General features: G+C 40.0%; 1 protein-coding gene across 1 annotated transcript in view; it reads left to right on the forward strand.

Annotated features, from left to right (window-relative positions):
- kif5ab (kinesin family member 5A, b) overlaps nucleotides 1-21160 on the forward strand; it is a gene marked incomplete at both ends in the record, with an annotated part of 77824 nt that overhangs the window by 2024 nt on the left and 54640 nt on the right. Inside the window, one exon of the mRNA XM_080494386.1 lies at nucleotides 20365-20452. Coding sequence (XP_080350512.1) covers nucleotides 20365-20452 — 88 coding nt within the window. The remainder of the gene's footprint in view (nucleotides 1-20364; nucleotides 20453-21160) is intronic.

Here is a 21160-nt window from a genome sequence, read left to right on the forward strand (position 1 = left end):
TTTGCTTGGCAGCAGGAGCCTTCCAAACAGATGTCTGCAGTAGCTACTTACATTACCAATCGCTTTTTGAGCCAAACATCCCGTAATTTGTTTCTGTTCAGACGATTGTGATCACGAAATTGTGCGTGCCGTTCTCATCTTGGAGAATGTAATTACTTTAGAGGCAGGTATGAAGGAGGCCTTTAGCTATACAAATGTATTAAGTGTGTATTTTCCTTTTGAAGTGTGCATTTTTGTTCAGGTGTATATTTGTCCCACTGTCAGAGGAAGTTGTCGGGAAACGTGTCTCCCAAGAGTTGAAATGCTGCGGCCGTCAGATTGGATTAGGATTTAAAATATCAGACATGCCAGCCTGCTGCAAGGACCCTGTAGCGGCAAGTAAGCGTTCACATTTTGGTGGTTGGTGAAAGACAATTCACATCAGGGCAGTGCTGATGGGCTCAGATTTATCTGCTGGTGGTGGACTCCCACCAAAACTTGTAACCTGACAGAGCGAATGATCTGGGCTGTAGAGTGATGGTTCGCCTGCAGCTGGGTGGGCGGCAGAAAGAGGCGTGCAGAGATTAAATAAGGGAGAGGATGGTGTGTAGGGGATGGAAGACCCCCACTGACGCTACATACCATTTCAAAGTGGGGAAGTCTGGCTGGGTTGTGTGGAAAAAGAACCTTGCAGAGAACATGAAACTATCAATCACTGCTTGATACATTTCAATGCAATTTGTAATGATTCCAAGTTTGATGAACCATTTGACATGAAAATGTCTAAGGAGACAAAAGTACACTCAAAGTCAGAATAGTTGCTGCAATACTTGGTCAAAGAGTAGTGACATTGATAATAGACTTAGATATGCAGTAATGACCTAAATAACAGAACATGCTTGAGTGAGGATCAGCTACTAAATCACTTTGTTAGACGTCAAACATTCACATCTAACGTTTGTATACAACCAAACTTTGCCCTGTCTAACTCGATCTTTAGCAGATATTTGTCTGCTTTCGCCAGGCATCTGCTATATTTTTGCCACGTCTAGCTGTAGATCTTTGCCAGCTCTTTGGCGAGCTGGATCTGCTTGCTTTGTTAATAGTTTTTTGGGTGGAATTTCTTCCTCTAAGAGACTCAAATGTTTTGTCAGCCACTCATCTGCACATTAAAAGTGTGAGGTGCTGTGATAGAAATGACCCCTGTGCAAAATGTTTTGAATAGTTTTGAGATGATTTATTAATGGAACATCACCAGTTTATTTGTTGCTGTTTGTACGGTTATTGCCTTTGTGATTATTTGATTTATATTTTAATTACACAGAAGTAATTTTCTTCTATCCCTTCTAAGCCTTCTATCAACACAGTCTTGCTCTCAGTAGTTGATTTTTGATGTATAAATTAGCTTCCCGGCAAGAAGCTCTGTCATCCAGCCTCATATACGTCAAATAATTAGGAAATTACTCTGAGCTTCATGTTTGTCACATACTTCAAGGGACAGTATATTACAAAGTTTTCACATTCTAAAATCTTTTTAATTTCTCTTGTGAACAATACCTATTAAACTCTAACCAACATCAAGCTGCATTCGATGGGAGCTGTCTGATGATTGTGTTGTGTTTTTGGTCTCTATTAACTTTTGGGTGTTCAATGCATCTATTTGATGTCACACTGAAAAATCATTAGTGCATTTCTATGCGGTATGGAGGAGCACGACAATAACAGAACTGACAGGATGTGAAATGGTGCTTGTTTTATTCTATCATTTATCGGGCAAACACAGACAGATAGAGTTTAATAGCTGTGAGAGGCTCAAATCACTAATTAAAAGACAAAACAAATATCAAAGCATGACATGAACTCATGTAATATAGATCACACATTATTACTCTAGATCCCTGTGAAGAAACCTCACATATTTTGAAGCATTTCCAGAACATCTTTGTCTTGTTTATGATTGCATTCTTGCAGTGACTCTGTCTTCTTTTCCATACGTCAACATGTTGTTTCGGTCTCAGTCTGATTTTTGTGTGTATGATGCCTGGAGTATGCTTATTGAAACCAGGAGACTGTGACATGTAAACTTCATATGCAAATTATGTTTCAGTGAGTAACGATTGCAGAAACTAAAACAGTGTTCCAGTTGTCCCCCGAGTTTGGAATATTTACACAGAATGATGCTCTTCATTGGAAAAAAAAACTAAAAACTAAGGTTTTGATCTTCCACTTGGTTTCAACATTGCATATTAGGCATTAATTTAAACCACATCTATGAAAGCTCTTCATCATATTTGATTCATTGGAACTCTGTTATGCCGTATTAACTGAAACATTCTGCCAAGTGATTAAAAGGAAAATAAATTACTGCATGTTGGAAATGGAACTCTGAATCCTAAAAACTGTGTTGAGATTACCTCTCAATGCCAAGTTAATTCAGGTGTGATTTTTTTTTCACTCCAAAGAAAGCACAACATTTTCTGAAGGATATTCATAGAAGAATAATCTGGTGTCATGCGCTCTACTTAAACACCGTATCTTAAAAAGGATGAAGCCAGGATAACCTTCAAGTTCACAACGTTCTAGTTTTTGTCATCATCAATAAAACTTTCTCTTGACTTCTCCCTTTGATTGCATCCTCAACGTGCCACATCCTCCACTTGGGGAACTAAAAGGGCAGCTTATTATTAAAAGTTCATTCTTCATTTCTTTCTTCTCCATCATATGCGTGGCCACCTGTGGCGCACTACGGGACTGTGTGGCTGTGTGAATATTCTAATTACTCAGCCTGCACGGCCCAGAGGCATGGTCTTTGTATTTGCTCCACAGCGGAGTGACACAGCTGTCTCTAGTATTTCACTGTCTGCAATAATGCGGCGTCACAAGGGTCAGATTGTCCTTCCTAATCTTCTGGCGGGAAAAAAAAAAAAAAGCCTGCCACCATGATTCACGCTCTCGGTTCTATGAATAAATAAATGCTTGTGGCAGTCTCAGAAGCTGAGAGATATAGGATTTATTTTCCTTTCGTTCTCGGTCGGTGACATATAGATATCACATGCTTGCACCATGCATGCTGTCTGGGGCCGGGTTTACTGTATTAAAAATGGATTGCAGTCCTACATGCATCTTGCCCATGGCAGCATATAATATTAACACGAGTTTGCGGGGTGGATGGAAAAAGTGTAATTTCATGCAGAGATTTCTTTAGTTTCACTTTGAAAGTGCAGGACCTTCACAGCCTCACTGCTGCTCAAGAGTATAATCAGCATCATTTGCGTTGTCTTTGTCAAAATCTAAAAAAAAAATATTATAGTTCATTTTGCTGCTACAAACCCTCATAGCTATTTTAAGCTGCACACTTGGTTTAACTTAAGAGGGTAAGAAGAGGATGATGTAATTGCTTTCACAGATTACGAGATGCTGCTAAATTTCGAAGTATTTTAATCAAGCAAGAGAGAAAATCTCTGCTGTGAATTCACACTGCACCGTCTCATCAACTGTAGGCTATTGTATCTCCATAAAACTGTGGGTTATTAGTGCTTCCAAATCTGGAATCTGCGACCCGCATTAGGGACGTCAAAGATCCCACACATTGAGGTTCTGAAAATTAGACCTGCACACAAACCATAATGAGACAGTTGAGCAGGCTTAGGATACTGCCCGTTGATTATATCCTCTGTCCTTGTATGCGTGGGGCTGCGCGCTGTTGTGCTGGTGAGCACTGCAGCTTCAGAGGGAGAACATCCCTGGTTTAAGAGGACATCAATGGACATCTGTGTGATTTGGATTTCTCTGGAGGATCCTGCTTCCTCCATCAGTCCAAAAACACGTGTTTGTTTGGCAACTCTGAAATTGTCCGTAGTGTGATTGAGGCTGTGTGTGATTGTCTGTCTCTTCGTGTGTTCCTTGTGATGGACGGACGACCTGCTCAGGTTGCACCCTGCCTTCAGCCGCAGACAGCTGGGATCAGATCCAGCAGCTCCACGACCCTGAATTGAACAAAGCGAGTATGGATGGAATGATGCTTTTGTAGATTCATGAGAGTGGGTGTATCTGCCCAGCTTTGGCCTCACTTCTCTCTTGCTTTAATGATCTTGAGATCATAGAGCAGGTCCACAGTTTTTTTCTTTATCAGAGGCAATTGAGAAGGATTCCAAGAATTAAAAAAAAGGTTGGGAACCACTACCCTATATGATGCATAACATGATATAACACTTGTAGAAAGTTCTCCCCTTTGTCGTGATTTCAAAAAGCTGTGTTTATCCTTTTTGCTTTTGTTGATCATGAGGAATGAATTTAACGTGTGGGCGAACCCAATTGAAATGTGCGCATTAAAGAGCTATTGATTCAGTATTTTCAGCACACCATTTATACTTCTATGGATTACCTTTCACTGGTCGCTGTTCCCTCGCGTGTTTACAATTTGTCTGTGAAAGTGTCAGAAATGCTGCCATGTTAGCTGAGAAATACACTTGTGTTTACATTTATGGGAAGAATAGCAGATTAGCCGCCGAGTCGGGTTCACAGAGACAGAGTGGATTTGGCTTTTCAGCTTCCAGTTGCCATTTGAGCTTTGCTCTTTCAAAGTGAGGCAGTTATTCTTTCCTAAAGATTTTTTTTTTCACTCTCCCAAGTTTTACGACAATAAATTAGAGCCGCATGATGTGCTGCTGCAAAAAATAGGCATGCGTTATAGTTATATAAATCATGCAATCATTCATCAGCAGCTATTACACCCTGTGAGCACATTCTCTGATGGGCTGTGGCTTGTTTCTTTGCCCTCCTCATCTGAGAGCTGATTCTTTTATCTTTTCCAATCCCTTCCTTGATTTGGCAGAATGGTGGAAAATAGGTGGGGTGGGGTGGGGATTGGGGGGTGTCGGCAGCTGTGGAAACAAACTGTTGACAGGGCATGTCGGGCACCGTAAAGCCATCTACCTGTCTCGTACCTTTTGTGATTTATAGTTCCACTGGAGCTGTTTCTCCTCAAGGATATTTCGTTGCGATAGCTTTAACTGTCTGCAGACCAAGCAGAATTGCAAATGGAGGTCTAAGGGCTCCCCTGCTCTCCCTCCTCTGCACGCACTTTAGTGGTCTAATTCTATCACCGCAGCGCACACACCCTATCCAATTAGACAGTGTAATGGGATTGCTGTGTAGGGTCAAGATCTGCACTCATTTCTCCCATTGGACGCCGGCATTCAAGCAGCAAACCCCCTTGGGATCAGACCCCATCGTCTTCCCGTCTCCCACGGAAGCTTACTGTCATTCTCATCCACAATGCCGTCTTTCCTGTATTTTTCTCTGTCTGGCTGTATTTCATGGTGTAATGACTCTGCTGCTCGTTTCTTCATGACTCAGCCACGGTTTCTCAAAGATGAGAGAAGGAGCTCAGTCTGTCATCTCATTAATTTCAGCACAAGCTTCTGGCAGGTTTTAATGGCGTCAAAGGAAAGGACAAGCCTCTGTCATTCAGGTGTCATAAAATGAAGGGATCATGAAACTTTTGGGAAAGTTTTTGTCATGCTAAACTGTCTAAGGCTATGAAGATAAGTGAGGAAATAGACTTGCTGAGATTGACTGATTTATTTCAGAAAGAAAGTTGTATTTCACCACTTCAACTTTAACACTAACTTGCTCTATTTTGTAAAGCAGAATGCCTAAAAGACCCCTTCACCAATAAGGACTGCAAATTCACCCTCTCATCTTTTCCTTCATATTAACATCACACAGACACCAATTTAGTCTTCAGCTACACTTAATGGGCTATTAGCTGCCAGTTCCTTCAGCTCATCTTTATTTTTACTCAGTGGAGGAGCATGCCAGGTTTAGATAAGCTTGTGCCAGTTTGTCAACACATTTCCCTTTCCATCCCTCTCCCTTTATGACAGAAGTGGGCTGTGACTAGTAGGCCTTTTGGCTCGGGGGAGTGTTAATGGACCATCCTCCTCTCATTAGCCACGGCCTTGCCCAGGATGCTGCTCCGCTCTCATGTCTGCCCTCAGCATCTGCAGGCAGCACATCGAAACCAACAGCACATGCATGCACACGTGTTTGCTCATCCACAGACCCGAGGCACTTGACGCTATATTATCCTAGGTATAGGGCAGAAAAAGAAATTTCCAAGGAGCATCCCGGCCTCTCTGCACGCCCGACTTCTTTCTTCCTCCAATTAATCACAGTTCAGCTTATCGAACTGACATTTAAGACCACTGACATCTACTCCAGATCCTTTTTTTTTTCTTCGTTTTTCCTCAGGCAGTAATAGTTAAAGGTGCATTATTCTATATTGTCTTTGATGTAGGCAAATCTAATTGACCCCGATTTCCGGGTTTAAAAATTAATTCAGACAACATGACTTGAAAGAGTTGGAAAATCTGTGCGAGCACACATTTCAGGATTATTCGAATATTTGTACAACCATGGATATGGTGCTGCTTTGATTTAGAAAACAAAAATGTCACTATAGGATGATTCTGCTTCTTTGTGGATCTCAGTAGGTGCATCAGTATTCACAACAAAGCAATTCTGCTTTTTTTCATGCTACTTCTTATATCTCCCAGAGTCACTAATTGATTCCATTTTCCATTCAATGTCTTAATACCATTTGCCTTTTCACCATCCAAATTACCTCGCTGCTTGGCTCTGTTATTAGTTGTGGCTGAATTACAGAGAAAATCCTCTCAGCCGTGTTGTTGATTTTTACAGCAAACTGAAATCATTGCTCATTCTCTGGTTGCTTCATTTTCAACTCAGCTATTCCCCCGGCTTCACTGGGCTTATTAATTGCTCCCAGCATACACAAATTCATAGAAATGTCTGCTTTCTCTGTTACATTACTGCAGCTTATTTTATTCTTTACCTTTATTATCTTATGATTTATTCATCTTGCATGTGGTCAATAAATTGGCTCACTCTGATGACACCATATTCAGCTCGGTGGTGTATTGGTGGATTACTGCTTGTCTTTTCCTCTGGCGTTTGTGCTTTTAAGGATCAGTAACAGTGTTCGGCTTTCGGATTTGGATTTAGTTTGAACCCTGAACCAGGACCTCACAACACATCTGTTTCAATTTGGCAGAGAGAAGAAGATGTCCACTGCTGTTATAGTATTGGTTAGCTGTGTTATCAGGACGTTGGAGTGTTAGTTCTCGCCAAAGTTCAGTCAATAGATTTGCTTTCGAGGTTTCAGGATAAATGTAATTACTGAAAAAGGAGGATCGGTGGCTCAGTTACTGGGTTTTATTCTCAATGTTGTTTTATTCTTAAGAAGAGAGCAGCACTGACACTGGTTCTGTGTGGGAAATGGAACAGTATGTTCTGTATTCAACAAGCTGAAGATGTGATGAATTGACATGATGTCTGTTCTGGACTGGTTATGTGTTGATTAAATTACTTCACACATTCTGTGCTATGTTAGCACTTCAGCACAGTGCTTTTTAAAGGTGATCTTACAGCTGGAAAAAAAAAATAAAAAACAAGAATGCTTAATGTGCATTGGCCCTTTTCTCTGGAGGGCTGGAAAAAATGCAGACACAGACAACGCTGCCATCAAAAGTAATCTTTCATTGTATGAGAATTCATTTTTACTGCACTTACTTATATGCTGGTTAAGTAGAGCAGGCTGCTGAAAGCAGATCACTGTCAGGGCACAAGACCCTTGGCATGAAATATTCCTTTTAATGTTGAGGACAGCTCATAACTGGGCTTTCTGACTGTCTTGGGTCATGATCGAAGATCTGAGGTTGCTGATCCCAATTCAAGTTAAACAACCCATTTCATCCTCAAGGTCCTTTCCTGTTTTCTGAGGGAATTCAAGAACCCTATAAAATAAATAAATGGGGAGTGTCTGAATGTTTGGGGCTCCATTAAATGTGACATTGCAGGCAAGCACTGGAACAGTGTCACTTAGATGATAAGGCATCTTCGTGACGTCTTGGTGAAGTGTTTCCCCTCCTTTCACTGTATATTTCATATCCATTGACCTCTCTTTTAATCTCTTTCCATTCATCACTGCAAAGAATCTGATATTTCATTCACATTTAATACAGGTAAAACTTATTTTGGCCTTGCTTTGTTAGTAAAATGTTCGAGATTCACCTTTGTGTGGACTTTAGCTTTCTCACACACAATAAAAAGAGTTCACTGTAATTTTTCGAGACTTTAATGCCAGTATAAAATCTCACATTTACTACAAAAATCAAAACGTTTCATTTCTTTCCTTGCAGAAGTGTGCGTTTGTGTTAAAAGCCTCATATGTAATTCATCAATGTCAGTCTGAGGTTACCTCAGAGCATCAAACACAAACAGAATTACAAGAATGTTGTTCAAATAAAATCACGAAAAACAAAATGTAATCAATCAATACATGTATTTAAGCTCAAATTCAGTTGTTTTCATCAGCAGGTAGAACTTGTTCTATTATCATGCAACATTTTTTCATTTAAATGAAATTTTTTTCTGCGAAAATATGAAATAAAATATCTATTCCTCTTGAAAGAGGAATAGATATTTTATTTCATATTTTCTGAGTTTAACCTGGCATCGAGAAATGAGGAAAGCTAAAGCATCTACCTCATTAACACTGACAAAATGACACATGATATGTTTTCTGATTAATCAACACGTGCGAAAACAGCAGAATATGTGTGGTAGTGTAAGAGATTTGACTTCAAGTGGAGTCTTTGCACTCCTTTCTTTTTCTTAGTGGATCATTTCTACAGCTTTAAAATACATCGGATCATTTATCTCATTTATCATTTATTTCTGTATTATACCACAACTTTTTACCATCCATCCACCCACCCATCCATCCATCCATCCATCCATCCATCCATCCATCCATCCATCTATCCATCTATCCCACCTACTCTTCAGATACCTCCAGATATATTTCACAGTGCTGGGTTTGTGATGACACAATATGTCATAAATAGATAAATCTCACAACACATTTAATCATCTGCTAAAATATTATTAGGAGATTATGGCTTGTTTTATTGTTTTTATCATCTGTGACATCTATTTTCTGGCCATCGTTTCACTCATCTGTCACAGTTTGTGATTTTACAGTCAATGTTTCTATCTGCGTCTGCTCGGCTTGATGTGTATGTGTGCTTCAATCCTCTCCCCAGTGCACTCTGCTTTGGTCCAGAGCGATGCTGGGTTTTGTTTTTTCTGTTGTGAATTGAAGTGAACAAAACACAGTCTGTCCTCTTCCCTCTTCACTCCACTCATCTGTCTCCAGCCTCCCTCAGTCATCTTGATAAATTATTCAGTCTTCCACTTTGATGGGGGACTAATTGCTCCTCTTCTACGTAAGGATCTTTTATAAACAACCTGGAGTGGGAAAATATGTAACATTATCTGAAGAGTGTTAACAATGTAATGTTGGGTGGTAAACATCTGGTTCCCTAAGCGATGCGATTAGGTGAACTAACAGCAAAACGTGTTGTGTTAATTACAAACAGATCTGCTAGACAACTCAAAATAAGGCATCACTGTTGGACCTCAGCATTCAGACGTGACTACAGTGTTTGTGAGGCACTGAGCTGCTTTGCCCTCGAGGCATTGTGTTAGACGGCTCTGCTTAGAGTTGTCAGCAGAGTGAATTAGGAAATACAGTAATGTTTAGTAATATTGTGCGACCGGAGCTTTGCAGATGTGAAGGCGGTTTTCTGTTGTAGAGAGAGCTGCTAATGATGCTGTTATCTCGGGCTCGAAGCCTGATTAGCTTGACGGATGGGGCCGACGCTGGCAGCCCGAACTCCTCTCTCCTGTCAGTCTCACTGTGCTTGTATGTGCATTTGTGTGTGTGAAGAGAGACTTGATAAGTTTCTGGGGAAGACTGACACACAGAGTGACAGAGACTTAGACACACACACACACACACACACACACACACACACACACACACACACACACACACACACACACACACACACACACACACACACACACACACACACACACACACACACACACACACACACACACACGCACACACACACACACACACACACACTCTTAGACTCTGATGAAGGGAAATAGGACTCCTCTTCTACCTCTGGCCCCAATTGAGATGACACACCAACACCAAACCACTGTAAAGAAATGAGCAGCCATCTGCCTGACAGTCAGCTCACCGATGTGTTAGAGGAGGAAGAGGACGAGCACATTCTTCCTATTAGCGTCTCATCCAGTTCTTTCTTTAAAATATTCAGGCTTGTACCTCGTGCTTAGTGGGAGCGACACTTCAGTGTGAGACGTGATAGGGGGGGAAGGTTGCGGAGAGAATGAAGCTTCCCTAAATAGATACTGAATGTGCACGTGTGTGCCTGTGTTGAAAGGTATTGTTATTTTCTTGCTACATGTATTGGCACCAACAAGTCACCATATATGTAGAAGAGGCTGTTCTCTGACAGAAAGCAGTAGGCTAATTCTTCTTCCTTTTAGTTAGCTGATTAGATGTTTGAACCAAGCCCAAGTTTCATGACCAAATTACTCTTTCTGGCTGGTTATAATATGCTTTCTGTCATGTACAAAGATGTATGTGTCGCATGAGGTAATTACAGAGCTGAAAAGCCTCCGAGGAAAGTGGAGGGGGTGGACAAAGATGAAACATGTGACTTTGACACAGGAAAGTGCTGCTCGCAGCCTGTCAGCTGTCAATGTTGGTTTTGTAACCGGTGACTGATTTGCTTTAACCGTGACCACAACCTCTTCTTAAACTGCCCTGCAGAGGTTTACTGTAATTAAAACCAGATACTGGACTGCGTGTGTTTGTCTTCAATTATTTAAATGTTTTTCTTAACATTTTTGACATATTGTTTTCAATTATCAGTTAAGACATTGTATAGAATAGACCATAGGAAGATATATTGCATGGCCATTAGACAAGATACAAACAGATTTATGGAGTTATTGTTAAAGAACCCCACAAAACAATTATGTTGCATAAAACAATTTAGTTGTTAAGTGTGCAGATTTGTTTCGTGCTTATGGAAGACAAATCGCTGATAATTTTTGAAGAAGTCATATTGGCAACACATATAAAACATTTTCTCATCTAATTTCAGAAACAGTCTCCACCTCATTAACTTTGCATCACCATTACTGTAATAGCTTCTGAAGATTGAATGTGTTTTTCATTGCTAGAAAAACAAAGAAATAAAACTGTAATCTCCCTTCACTATCAGAAATGGGTGAATTTAGTTTTCTAAAGTATAAATAAAGTATAGATAAAACATGTGACTGAACAATGTAAAACCTGACTGAAATACTCCATACAGTAAATTGTGAAATACCAGGGGATTCACTTAAAAGGCTCAATGAGCAATGTGTGAATTCATTTGGAAAGAGCTACAATGCAGCAGGTGCTCATGTATACAGTACGTGAAAGCCATACAGTGCGGGTCCAGCTGGTGAACTTATTTGCTGACAGCTGTGTTTAGATGAGGCTTCTGCAAAGTGGCCCAAAGGCTAATAATGGTCTAAGGTGAGATCCATGGTTATGTGTTCAACAAATGCAACCTGAAATTCCCATTTTTAACTCATGGTGTTGTTAACAGGATGGTGTTGCATTCATAGAAACAATGTACTATGTGGATCTATCACAACCCAAATAGAAATGGTTGGCTGTGTCGATCATACTTTTTATTCAAGACAAGTTAATTAAAGACAGCCATGAAAAGATTATTGAGCAAAAGAGTTTTGCTAATCAATGCACAGCTGCTTGCACTGTGGTGTAAGGAACTGAAAAGCTACTGTTAGATATTAGGAAACATTTTTTTTATTGTTTAGAAATAGAATAATGCATTAACTAACGGCTGGCCCTCGGGCTATTCCACATGATTAAATATGACCACACAAAAAAGGGTTTAGACTAGTTTAGACACTAATAATCGTATTTCAATATAAAAAAGAGCACTTGCTCCAGCCTCAAGATACTGATCCTTATAGTTTATTAAAAGATATCTTATAGTTTATATTCAAAGTATGTCCCTTCTGCACAGAATGAACCTTCAGCGATATGACAAAATAATAAACGTTCTGCAACCGAAGACCCAAATTCAAATTGAGCTCTCAATGGTTACTCAACCTATTTTATTATGACTTAGAAATTAACCTCTCTATGAATTTAATGGAACACCAAATTCTCACAGGCAATAATGATAAAAATAATACTGGTTCCCTGTATATTAAAATAAGACGCAACAGGAAAGAAATAGCATTTTCAACTCCAATTGGACATAAATACTCAAAAGATGAAATAATGTTCTAAACAACTCTTCTGTTTTAATAAAAAAATACACCTTTGACAAAATATCCTGTAATGTTTTTGCAATGGATAATGCGAACAGTACAACAGTCGGCTCTCAAACATACAAGTTTAAAAAACAAAACATAACTAAACTTCACTTAGTAAATAGGGATGTTTTTTGGTTAGCTCCTCTGAAACCCAGCACTGGGATTTTGTGGGATGATTATATGCTGCTCTGACAATTGCTCCTCTGTGAGCATAGCAGAGCCTCCCAAGGCAGCCTCCAGGGGAATATGTGAAATACAACAAAGTATTCTGTACAAAGCACCAGTCACTGTTAATAGATGCTAAATAGTCCTTTTAAAATCGATGAAAACCAAATGTGTTCATAAATTGACAACCCCCCCCCAGAAGGACATAAACAATGGTCGAGTCCAGGTAAAATAAAATGTTTGGTCACAGTAAGTAAGGCCAAACGTAATACTCTCTTGCCACTTCATAAGGTACACTTGTGCAGATTGATGTGATCTAGTCAAAAAGCTCTGCTTGGAGTTTTCTCTATACAATTAAAAATAATATTTAGAATGTTCAGAGGCTTCTAATATTGAGATCACCACTCTTTATTATGACAGTCACATCAATTTTTACAAGCATATTTTGCAGCAAAATTAATTTGTGCATGAGGTTAAATCATGTTGGTGTCCACAAGGGAGACACAGCAGTGACACATAAAGCAAGTAATATTCACTTCAATTTTAAATTTGTTTCCATTCTAACCAACTCCAGACTTTGTAGGTAAGTGCATCATCATTAACATCTGCAATGTGGAGGTCAGGGCTTGCACAGTGTGGAACAAAAACAGAATTAAAATATCCTAAAGTGACATTTAAATATTCTTGTGTGTATATCATTTTTAAGGGAGTTGGGTGCAGATCCCCGTCCCCTCAGTGATTTCTGCCTGAGCAGGTTCAGTATGTGTTTGAGACCCCTGCCAGGTTGGTGGAGAACCTCTGCAATCCCTTGCGGCCCTGCTGTCCAACATTAAATGTCTATCTAAATTCAGTTGCTGCCTTCATTGCTCTCTTTTTTTCATATCTCGTATATCAATTCATAATTTTTCCTTCAGTCAACTGCCATTTATATTCTCCTCTTCTTTCCTCTGTTGTCTTGATCTGGATTGTATTTTTTTTTAGGGACAACCTTTTTTTGTTACAGTTTCAGCTGAATATATATTGCGATTTTGCTCTTGCTTCTTTTTCTGCTCCTCATATTGTTTCTGTTCGACTCAGAGCTGTGCAAAACTGGCTGGTCTTTTCCAATGACCAAAGACTGCCACAGTTTCTGTTTTGTTATTGCAGTTTTTAATTCTCTCGCTCTGTGTCTCTTTCACTCCCCTCTTTGTTCATGTCTCGGTCTCTTCCTCCCTGCCTGCAACCCACTGCCTCTTTGTCTCTTGGCAGACGGCAGCAGATTGCCGGTTGGATGGGCCATGTGGTGTTTGACTGGGGACACAAAGCTGAGGGCCATGAACAATATCCATGTGTACAAACATAATTGGACATGCAATATTTACACATGGACACAAACGCACACTTACACATGCACTCGCATTGTCAGATTTCTGCACACTTTGCCTCCCTTTCCTACGTTCACCATCAGTGTCCACTCACATAATTGAGATGACATCGGGTAAGTTATACAAGCAGACAAACAAGCACGTGTGTCTATACCTGGCTTGGCCAACAGACTCGACACAGCGATAAACATACAGATAGAGAGCTTACACAGAATACTGAGTACATGTATGCTATTATCACAGTCATGCAGTATAGAAGCAGATTAGTGGAGCCAGCCGAACAAATGATTGACAAAGAGATGTCTTTTATCCAGCTTATATAACTGAGTCATTTTATTCACCCTAACGTAGACCACATCGTGATTCCTCGCTCTCCATGCCCCCTCCCCCTCTCCGTCTGGTATTTAGCATGGTTTCCATGTTGTGTAGCATTACAAATGGCTCATTGCGAACAGAGTCAGCTCTAATCAGTTCTGGTGGGGGAGCTTGTTTGTACCTGCAGTTGTGATTACGCCACTTGAAAACAACAACATACAACGTTCAGCATATTAGGAAGTGGAATAGTGATACATAGTGATACAAAAAAAAAAGAAGAAAGAAAGAAAACCCAAGCTTGAAAACCATAAAAGTATCTCTGCACATTGTCACCAGCAAATTGTTTTGTTTAAAGTTGAAGTGGGAGGGTGTTGTTTTAATACTCCCACTGAATTGCTTTTCCTCTGCAGTATACTGCTATAGTTTCAGCCACAGTTTGGGGATAGGCACAATTTGTTGTCAGCTGGTAAGAGCCAAAGTCATTTTAGTGGTGTTGAGTTGAATATTAAGTTTCTTTCAATCTAAAGATAGGCTATTAGTTCTCAGAATTTACTCCAAATGGTTGCTTTTAAATGCTCTTTTTTTCAATTAGTGCTTTCAGATTTTATTTGTACAGACTGTTTACCGAGCTGTGGCCCTGTTGGCATGTCAGACGGAAACACTAAAGGGAACTGAAAGCAGATGCTTTAATTCTTTTTTTTTTCCATTGAGATAAACTGGGTGATAGAAAATGCAACACTGAATAAATGCACTGTCAAGTGGTCTAACAGATCCAGTCACATTCAATCCCATACAGCACTTGCCATTCATCTATCCAACATTCATTCATCCATCAATCCACTTTCATTTTCACTTTATTCACATTTACCGTTGGCTGAGAAACAGCCGATCCTTGTTGAAATTTGTGTGAAAAACAGTGTGTCTCCTGTGATTTGATCCTGGGTCAGTTGTTGATGTGAAAATTGTCAAAATCCGAATGAGTCACAGACTTGGACTTGTTTAGAAATCAGCTCAGTGGATCATATCCCAGTGTGAAAAATAGTAATAGTAACACGTGCACATGCACAGTAGCACATGCACCAACCAGCACATACATACATTGGAGAATCAGAGTATAAATCTCTCTCTCTCTCTCTCTCTCTCTCTCTCTCTCTCTCTCTCTCTCTCTCTCTCTCTCTCTCTCTCTCTCTCTCTCTCTCTCTCTCTCTCTCTCTCTCGCTCTCTCTCTCTTGCCATATATACTGTATAAAGCTAAATTGCACCCTCATGCATATAGATGGAACTTTCAATCTGTGCCTTTTGCAGGTGAACTTTCAACTAAGAATAACTCCATGAATATTTGAATGCAGTTTTGTTTTATGCTTTAGACTGTTTACATAAGAACGATATGCAGGGACTGGCATTGCATCTGTGTTAATTAGCTTGTGTTCATCATGGAGAGATTATAGCAAATAAGTCTGAATTTGAAATGCAGATGCAATCATAAACAACACAAACTCCTCCAGACATTGTAAATCACAAAGCGTATTGTACAATAAACAGCTACCATTAACACCTCCTAATATTTTGCACTGGATCGTTGGGGCCTCCTGTTAATGGATCAACTTCCACAGTGTTTGTGCACAACGTCACGTTCATGCCTGTTTTTTTTAACAGATAAATCAAGCCACAGGTGTGGAGGCAATACTATCCGGTGCACAAACCTGCTGACCAGTCCAATAACAAGTAACCAGAACAAAATTAACTTCACCAAAAATAAATTCGGAAAGGTTTCTTGTAGATTATGTGTCAATTCAACAGCCACCACTAAAATCCCAGTAGTTATATTCTAGTTAAAGCAAACTACAGTAATTGTCACATCTAACTTTTAATTGGAAACTGTACAGTTCAGCAGGATCTGATAATTTTTCTAGCGTTTACTTAAAGTAAGTATCAATTGTGTGAGGAAAACCTGAACCAGCCGGGGCTGAAAGTCAGACTGTCTGTGTTCCAGAGGACCTGGCAGATTGTAACTACACTATGGATCGCTGCACACACTCCCAGCCAGCAGATTTATGCTGGAAATAGTGTGTCTGCTCACTTGTTTCTTGGCAGCTAACACTGCTGACTATTTTAGTAAACAGTATTAAAACATTTCCTCAAAATAACCTTGAAAAAATGCTCACAGAACTGCCAAAATACTAATGTTTGATCATTATCTATAGGACACGCTTTTAACTTCATCACTATCATTCATTGAACCAATACTTTATTCACTTCTAATTATATGAACACATATATTATTTTGACAGCCTTATTCTGGCAATGAGAGATAATCTTGTACAGATGGATGAATGTGACCGCAGAACCGTAGTTGTCAAACTATGTAAGTATTATTTCCTGAAAGTCTGGGACTCAAGTAAGTCTTAAAAGCACTGATGAATCTGTGTGCTTGGGATTAGATGTTGTGTTTAGCCTGTTGTTGAGAATCTTTTCAAAAGATGAGGAGAAGTGGGGCCCATATGTAATACTTGGAGGTGAAGCGGATTATTAGCGTATTTTCTCCAAGACTGCTGTTGCTGTCATAATCGTGGTTTAGACCATCCTCCCAGCTTATAAGCCTTTCATGAAAAGGGCAATGATACATGTACTGACTAAAATGACATTTCTTTTATGGCAGCTTATGCAACAGTAACACAGCAATCAACATGCATATTAGGGCCAAGCAAAAAAAAATAACGTTCAAGATGATGCATAGTGTGTGGCAGCCTGTTGTAATAACTTCCATTTTCTTTCAATCATAACTTTTAATCTCCAGATTTTAGTTTGAATTTCCCACTGGACTCAATCCAGCTTATTTAATCTTACTGAATATAATGATGCCTTTTCCTGCTGGAAAACGGATAATTTGAAAACAACGGTTTGTTACCTTTTGTCATAATAATCAACAGAGTGAGTCAGACTTCAGAAAAGTTCACTTGTGGAGGCCAAAAACTTCAAGATCTGATCTGGTTTCGCTAGACTGACTGCGTGGCTCCTTTTTCTGCAGGGCTTGTGGGCGGTTGAGCAGCACACACTCGGATACTGTGGATTTTATTTACTTGTGCAGCATATGCAACACCCCCACACAAACGTTATTCACACACAGCACATAAAATTAGGCCTGTTGGCATTCTTGTTCTTATTTTTCTTTTTTTCCAATGAAGACTGCAGACTGCTCTCACTCACTATATTCACCACCAACATCTAACTTGTATTATCCATGATCCACCATGTTGGAGTGAATGGTTCGGGCAGTGCTCGCTGCTTAATTAATTGGTTGACTGCCATTACAAGCCTGCATGTTTATTTTTTTTTCTGTATCTGTGGTTGGCTGTGTTACTTATTTCATGCTTGGATGTCGGCTGGTTGGCTGGCTTGTTTATCCCCTCCCTGGTGGACAGGCAGGACTGCTGGCTGCAAGGGGCAGACATTTCATTTGACTGTTGGGAATACCATACTGAATTTTGACAAGAGCAATTTTTTCCCAAAACCAAAGTCAATATTCAAAATACAGTGGTGTTACGTGTACAGTACAGTGCAGTATATAGAGAAATTCCTGGTTCTGCCTCATACATGTATAAGATTATTAATAGACTGATTGTAAAGAAATTATAGAAAATATGATTCCAACTAAAAGAATAATCCTGTATAATTCTATAGTCTATTACCACTTTATTGAAGTCGGAGCTGTGGGGATCTGAACTCTATCCCAACTGAGAATTATTTGTTAGGTCCTTTTATGATCATTGTATTGTGTTTGCTACTGTACTATCGAGACGTCTTCCCGGGATAAGTACAAGCTTAATATCAAGCTCTCAGTGTCATGAAAAGATCACCAGCCAATCACACTGTTAGAACTTACCACAGAAAGACCCAGAGCCAAGAATTAAACTATTTTGTTGTCACAGTGAGTGTGCAAACCACCTCAATGCAGTGGCACCCGACAGTTGTATCAGTGTTAAATGTTTGCCATTATGGAAATATGTGTGGTGATTTGCACTCTCACCTCACATAACATATTGAAAGTGTCCCTGGTTTCACTCAAGTTGAGGGCATATCTATGTATAGTTAATATTGTGTGTACCGGTAGGTAGGCTATTTGTCCAATGACATGCGGTCGAGACTAACTGGCCACTCAAATGCTGCCTGGTGTTTGTGTGTGTGTGTGTGTGTGTGTGTGTGTGTGTGTGTGTGTGTGTGTGTGTGTGTGTGTGTGTGTGTGTGTGTGTGTGTGTGTGTGTGTGTGTGTGCGTGCGTAGTATCTGTCTGTCTGTCTCTCTTTCTCTCTTCCTCTGTGGCGTGTCCAGGGTGTACTCTGCCTTTGCCCATTGTCAGTTTGTGTCCGCTTCAGCCTTCTACAACCATGAGTGATGTAAAGCTGTATAGAAAATAAATGGATTGACGGATGAAATGTTACGATCTGTATTATTATACCGTCAACAGTATCATAAAATATCATCAATTAGAGGTAAACAAATTGTGAAAATTAAGAGGTGAATTTATAATACAGAATGTTGTAAATCATGTGAGGTTTGGGATTTTTTGGCTCTCTGTGTTAAATCGGCAGACTTGCTGTTTCTGAACCAAATATTCAACTAAGAAGGCATTCAAGTTCAAATTTAAATTCAATTAAGTTTTTTTTAATATTGTGCCAATAGAAACACAGCCATCTCAAGGCACTGTTAAAGAGAAAGAAAGAAAAAAAACAGGTGGTCCCATACGAGTATGCAAAGGCAATGTTGAAAAGGAAAACCTTCCTTTTAACAGACAGAAACCTCTGGAGAAGCAGACTCAGCTGCCTGCTGTTCCGGTTGGGGTTTGGCGACAGAGAGAGAGAGTAAAGGATAGGACAGAGATGGAGAACAACAAGCAAACAAACATGCTGACATCAGATGGCAAGCTATTCCACTCACTGCTAAATGTGGACTTTGCTATTGCCTGAACTTTTTTAATGTTTTTGTTTTTAATCCAATCCCAAACTGATGAGGTAAAATGCTGTTGAGTCCGCCTCTTTTTTCAGCCTCTTTTTTTCTTAACTGTTTTGGTGTTATGTCAGAGCCTTCATGATGCAGGGAAAATATGCTGGATATTAATTTTGACGTAGATATAAATCCTTTTTTTTTACTGATGAGATTGAAGAGACTCTGATTCAGACGTCTGGCATGTACAAACTCAACTCTTAAAAATGAAGTGTTTTTAGCTCTGATTATTTTGATTGCAGCATTCTGGGGTGGCCCGGAGGTTATTGAAGCAGGAGAGTAGAGTAGAAGATTCTTGTAATCAGATATTTGCTGGACTGAATCCTACTGCTGATGGGTCATCACAGTGACTCTGAGCAATGTCGTTAACGCTTGCTCAGGTTGCCTCTTGGGAGGGGGCATTCGGCGTAAAACTTCAGATCAGATCAGATTAAATCAGATCAGATGAAATGATCTACTGTAGCAAATCCCTAAGGGAGCAGCAGAAGTACCTTTAGACCTGCTGCCTTCAATGATTTCAAGAGAATATGTAATCCCTTTGATGTAGCAAAAGTGCTTTATGTTCACATTAGTATAGTATATTAAATCATTGCGGGGGAATCTGAGCACAGGGAAAACACTATATTTTTAACCTTCTCTCAGCACAGTTTCTCATTGTTGTCTTCCTCATATGCAGACCTTTGTTTCAGGTCATCTTCTTTCTTCTGCCATTTCTACTCCCCCCCCACTCAGTTTCTTCTCTCAGCTCTGTCACTGTGCTCTTCAAGGCATTCAACGCTGCCTCTAATGACTTCACCTCATGTGATCTCTCTTGTCTCTCTTGAGGTCAAACAGCCTCTTGCCCAAACCTCCGTGCAGCACGGAACTCCTTCAAATCATCCACTGCCTCTCAAAGAAGCACACAATACCCAGAGGTTGTACTCTGCACCTCTCAAAAGGAGACAGGCAGGTCTTTCAGTGTGATATATGCTGCTGTTCAGGGCTAATACAGACAGATGGACTCAGCGCCTGTACAGCATGTTCACTGAGCCTGATGAAAATGTTTATGTGACGCGTATTTATAAATACAATAGGAAAAACATGAACTCATAACAATGACCAGGAGGTGGTAAATCCCACCCCCCCCCCCACTTTTTTTTTTTTTTTAACACAATTCACCGTGAGCAAGAATTTGTTGGCAATATTCCCAAAATTGGATTTGTCATAGCTGACTGTGTTTATCCTGGCTTTCACAGGGGAGGTCATATGCGTTTGACAAGGTGTTCCCCACCAACACCACACAGGAGCAGGTCTACAACGCTTGTGCCAAGCAGATCGTCAAAGGTGAGTCACTCAGACAGTTTGGGTTTTTTCCTCCATGGTGCATGATTGACAGAATAGCTGAGAGAAGACATTTGACACACCTTAAATCAGCACATCATGGCTTCCACATTGGTTTTGTCAGTTCTGTATACTACTGCATTCAACTATCAGCTTTGAGCAAGCCACGCAAAAAAACACATTGCCATGGCATGATGTTGTCGGATGTATAGCTTATCAACATGCACGTTTAGGTTTGTACAATGGAAGTCCCGCATCCTGAAAGCCCGATCAAAAGAGACCATCACCCTAAAGGTTTAATTTTTCTTTTTCTTTTCGTATAATCCTCCTCCCTCCTGTCTACATCTCTCCACGTCTGTCCACCTCTCTCCTCCCGCTGTTAGGCTTTCGTTTTTCTTACACCTTCAAAGTGAGTGTGGAAGTCCATTGAACTAGTTCTAGATGGAGCATGAAAAAGATTGATTTGGCGGGCAAGATTACTTATAGAGTGTGAGATTACCATGCAGGCTGAGGAGAGAAGAAATAAAGAGGCGAGATGAATTGCAGCACAGGGTTGAGAAGGATGAAGAAAATGGAAAAGGAAGAGATGTTTGAAATGTGTCAAGGGAAAGGATTAACTAGAAAAGCATGCAAGGCCAGAAAAGGCTGGTTTGGAGAAGCATATCTGTTTATGCACGTTCTCTACTTGTTGGTATTTTGGGCTGTTTGGGT

Source organism: Blennius ocellaris (assembly GCF_963422515.1).
Source record: "Blennius ocellaris genome assembly, chromosome: 4".
Taxonomy (NCBI): Eukaryota; Metazoa; Chordata; class Actinopteri; order Blenniiformes; family Blenniidae; genus Blennius; species Blennius ocellaris.